This window comes from Geospiza fortis, unplaced genomic scaffold, assembly GCF_000277835.1.
Source record: "Geospiza fortis unplaced genomic scaffold, GeoFor_1.0 scaffold236, whole genome shotgun sequence".
Classification (NCBI taxonomy): Eukaryota; Metazoa; Chordata; class Aves; order Passeriformes; family Thraupidae; genus Geospiza; species Geospiza fortis.
The window spans coordinates 518,571-522,440 of record NW_005054568.1 but is presented as its reverse complement, the minus strand read 5'-3'; the positions used below and the strand labels follow the sequence as shown (position 1 = coordinate 522,440).

The 3,870-nt window shown below is 56.1% G+C and overlaps 1 protein-coding gene across 1 annotated transcript in view; it reads left to right on the top strand.

Moving 5' to 3' along the window:
* The first annotated feature begins 6 nt into the window (after positions 1–6).
* Positions 7–3,870, top strand: part of ALMS1 (ALMS1 centrosome and basal body associated protein) — a 24,181-nt gene continuing 20,317 nt past the window's right edge. The window contains exons 1-3 of the mRNA XM_031064200.1: positions 7–919; positions 1,818–1,934; positions 2,978–3,133. Of these exons, the coding sequence (XP_030920060.1) occupies positions 337–919; positions 1,818–1,934; positions 2,978–3,133 (856 nt within the window). The 5' untranslated portion in view covers positions 7–336. The remainder of the gene's footprint in view (positions 920–1,817; positions 1,935–2,977; positions 3,134–3,870) is intronic.

Genomic DNA, 3,870 nt, shown 5'->3' with positions numbered 1-3,870 from the left:
ATCCCACCTGGCCACACCCAGCTCCAGCACATCCCACCTGGCCACACCCAGCTCCAGCAGATCCCACCTGGCCACACCCAGCTCCGGGAGATCCCACCTGGCCACACCCAGCTCCAGGACATCCCACCTGGCCACACCCAGCTCCGGGACATCCCACCTGGCCACACCCAGCTCCGGGAGGTCCCACCTGGCCACACCCAGCTCCGGGAGAGCTCAGAGGGCCCAGGAGCAGCTGCACAAAGGGGTTTGCTCAAGGGCCCCAGTGAGGTGTTGGCAGAGGGGAGGAGAAGCCCTGAGGAGCCACCTCTCCTTCCAGGAGAGGCTGTGAGGGAGCACATGGGTCCTGCTCACCCTTCACCTGCAGATGGGGCTTTGTCCACCATGCCCGAGGCTCCCTCATCACCAGTGAAGAGATTCCTGAGCTGTGTGCACATCACCCTCTCCTCCAGGGTCCATCACCCCGGTGCCAGCAGTGCTGGGAACGGGATCAAGGTGTGGGACAGACCTCCAGGGAAGGCCCAGGCAGTGACTTTACAAGCAGCTCCAGCAGCTTCAGTGGAAGGTGTTCCTAAATCCCCTCCTGCTGAGGGCATTCCCAGCTCAGCTGAGCCAGTGGCCCCAGCAGATCCCAGCCAGGGGCTGTGCCCCCGGCAGGAGCTGCAGGGCAGGGCCAGAGCCCGGCTCACACAGGGCATGCCCAGCTCTGCCCCTCCTGCAGCACCTGGCAGAAGGACTTGTGATGCTGCCACCCAGATCACCACGGAAAGTCCCACCAAAGCCACGTTCTCAGCAGAAGTCTGTGTTGAGCCCCAGCCGGGGGGAAGTGCTGCCCTGCAGCCGTCGCTCCCCAGCGCCCCTGCAGCTCCTGGGATTGCAGCTCCACCCCACAAGGAGATTCCTCCCTTCCCAAGGCAGCCTGGTGAGCAAATCCCTGTCTTACAGGTGTCTGTGCACTTGAGTCTGCACAAGGGCAGGGTACTGACAAATGTGAAAGCCCAAAACCAAACCCAGCTCTGTTGTGGAAATATCATCCCTGAGATAATTGGGATATTTGAAGTTGCTCTTATGGGGGGAAAAACCCAACCCTTAAACTTGGGTTTTTCAGCCCTGTCAGGAGGGGTTTGTGTGGAAACAGTTGGGATTCAGTTCAGGTTTCTCCAGAACTGAATCCTCCAACCACGTGTGGTTGGAGAATATTTTCTGGTGTTTGTGTGTAGATGGTTTGATTTGGTTCACTTGCAGTTCAGTGACAGCTGGGTCTGATTACTGATTTACTCTCTAGTCAAGATAGCACCAAAAAATCAGAGGGAAATCTGCACATTGCTGCTTTTAATAGAATAAAACAGCAAGCTGCAGGTGTTGGGGTATCTGTCATGTCAGCAGGAGGATGTGGATGTTCACAGGGCTTCCCACCCCAGGGGTGTTTGGTACTGGGGCTCTGTTGTTGCTTTCATTGACTTGGGGACACTTCCCTGCTCCTTTCAAGTGATTCCCTCAAGCTGGGAGCAGCTGGGAGCTCTGTGGGTACAGGAGATGTTTCTGTAAGTCACTGTTTGCCACCCTGAACACATTTTTAATATTGAATAGGAGAAGCTGTTTTTCCAGGTAAGGGATGGTAACCTTCTACCTTTGGGTGGGGATTAAAAAATCCAATTAATTTAACTTAGCTAATGAAAAAGCAATCTCTGTTGCTAAAGAACAGGGTATTCCTCAGGCTTTAGCAGCAGGAACGCCCTGAGCAGCCTGCCCAGGCCCTGCCCTGCTGCATGAGGGGTTTCCAGGCTGGCTCCTGCTCACTGTTTGCCTTGTCCCCCCAGCCCAGCCCCTGCTGCTGCCCTACAAGCCCTCGGGAAGCTCTGGCATGTATTATGTGCCTTTCCAGACAGCAGGAGGCAGCGTGGAGCCCGAGGCCAGCACAGCCAGCTCCCACTCAGGTACTGCAGCCCTGCCCAGGCTGGATGGATGTTCTGTGCTGAGTTCTGTTCTGTGAGCCACGAGGGCAGCTCCTGCCTGCAGGCTCTGCTCTCCTTTCTGGGCTGGGAGGGGGCTCGTGCTCCACTCTGGCAGTGAAAAGGAGCAGAACTCGGGGTTTGCAGCCTGAGCATCCCTCGCTTTCCTGTGGGAGTTACTGCTCACTTGGGATCCTTGCAGATCTCTGCCACTTCTCCTGGAAAGAATGGACCACTGGGGTTATTACAGGTTATCACAGGTTTTTATTACGGGTTATCACAGGTTTTGTTTGCAGGTTGGTTTCACTCAGAGCTTTTTAACATCCAGAGTGTGGTCTGTAGACAAAACTCCCGTTAGAGATGTCCAGTTCCTGACTTGCAGCAGTGCTGACCAAGGGCTCAGGCTGATCCAAGAGTGCCAGAAGTGCCCAGATCAGTCACTGCAGCCACAAATTGTCTTGGCCATGGTTTAGGTGTCCCTGCTCCTGACCTTTTTCAAGTTTATCTGGGGAATCGTGTCCAAAATGAGAGAAACAAATGTGATGCAAATCTGTTGTTTTGCAGAAATGATGATGCCATATATAAAAATTCACTATGCAAATGAAGCAGCACAAGGTTCTAGGAAAACGTACAGCAGGATGGAAAAATACATTTTGTTTTTCCCAGTCCCCGCTGCACCCAGGGCTCAGCTCAGGGGGAGCAGCTGAGGGATCTGAGTGCAGGAAATCCATGGGATGCAACCAGGTGGGGTTGGCAGGGATGAGGAATTGCTGGGGACAGTTCCAGGTTTCTAACCTGGACACAGGGATAGGATCATGGAGCCATGGAATGGTTGGGTTGGAAGGACCTCACAGACCATCCCGTTCCACCCTGCCGTGGCAGGGACACCTGCCCCTGTGCCAGGCTGCTCCAAGCCCATCCAGCCTGGCCTGGGGCACTGCCAGGGCTCCTGCTGGCTGCTTCCTTGTGGCATTTGTGTGTCTGCTGTCCCTGGCTGCTGTTGCACTCACGCTGCTGTCTCTGTGCAGGCTCAGAGGATGCTCCTGCTGCAGGGATCCTGGCCCAGGTGCTGGCTCTGGGGGATGCAGCCCATGCAGCTGCCCAGCACACAGGGACAGCCCGTGGGCACTGGCCTAAGCTGGCCTGGGCTGAGGAGCACTGGACACCGCTGGGACAGCCTTCAGGTAATGGGAGTGTGGATTTAATTTTGTAATTGCTTCTGTGTGTGTGGAGGAAGTCAGAGCAAATTATTTGACATTTCAGGATCCGTGGTTCCGGTGACATTGCTGGGTCTGCCAGAAAATGCTGGATTTGACTCTGTTTTCTCTTCCTGTCTTTCTGCTTCTCCCTGACTGATAAAATCCAGGTTTCCCTGGCAGGCTCTGGACTCTGCATCCCTGGAGTGTCCCAGGCCAGGCTGCACAGGGCTGGGAGCAGCCTGGGACAGTGGGAGGTGTCCCTGCTATGGCAGGGGTGGCACTGGGTGGGATTTCAGGTCTCTCCAACCCAAACCATTCCATGATTCCATGGAAAACTTGGCCCTCAGTATTTGCTGGTATTCCTGTGTCTCCAGGGATACTCAGGAATTCCCTGGGGCTGCAGCCAGCTGGGATTCCCTGAGCAGGGAGGTCCTGCTGCCCCTGCACTGGGCACTGCTGGGGTCACACCTCGAGTGCTGTGCCCAGCTCTGGCCCCTCAGCTTGGGAAGGGCCTTGGGACACTGAGCACATCCAGAGGGGGCTGGAGAGGGGCTGGGCACACAAACCCTGTGAGGAACCCCTGAGGGAGCTGGGGGAGCTCAGCCTGCAGAAAAGGACACTCAGGGCTGCCCCCATCACTCTGCAGCTCCTGAAAGGTGCCTGTGCTCAGCTGGGGCTGGGCTCTGTCTCCAGCAGCACTGACACAACCAGAGCACACAGCC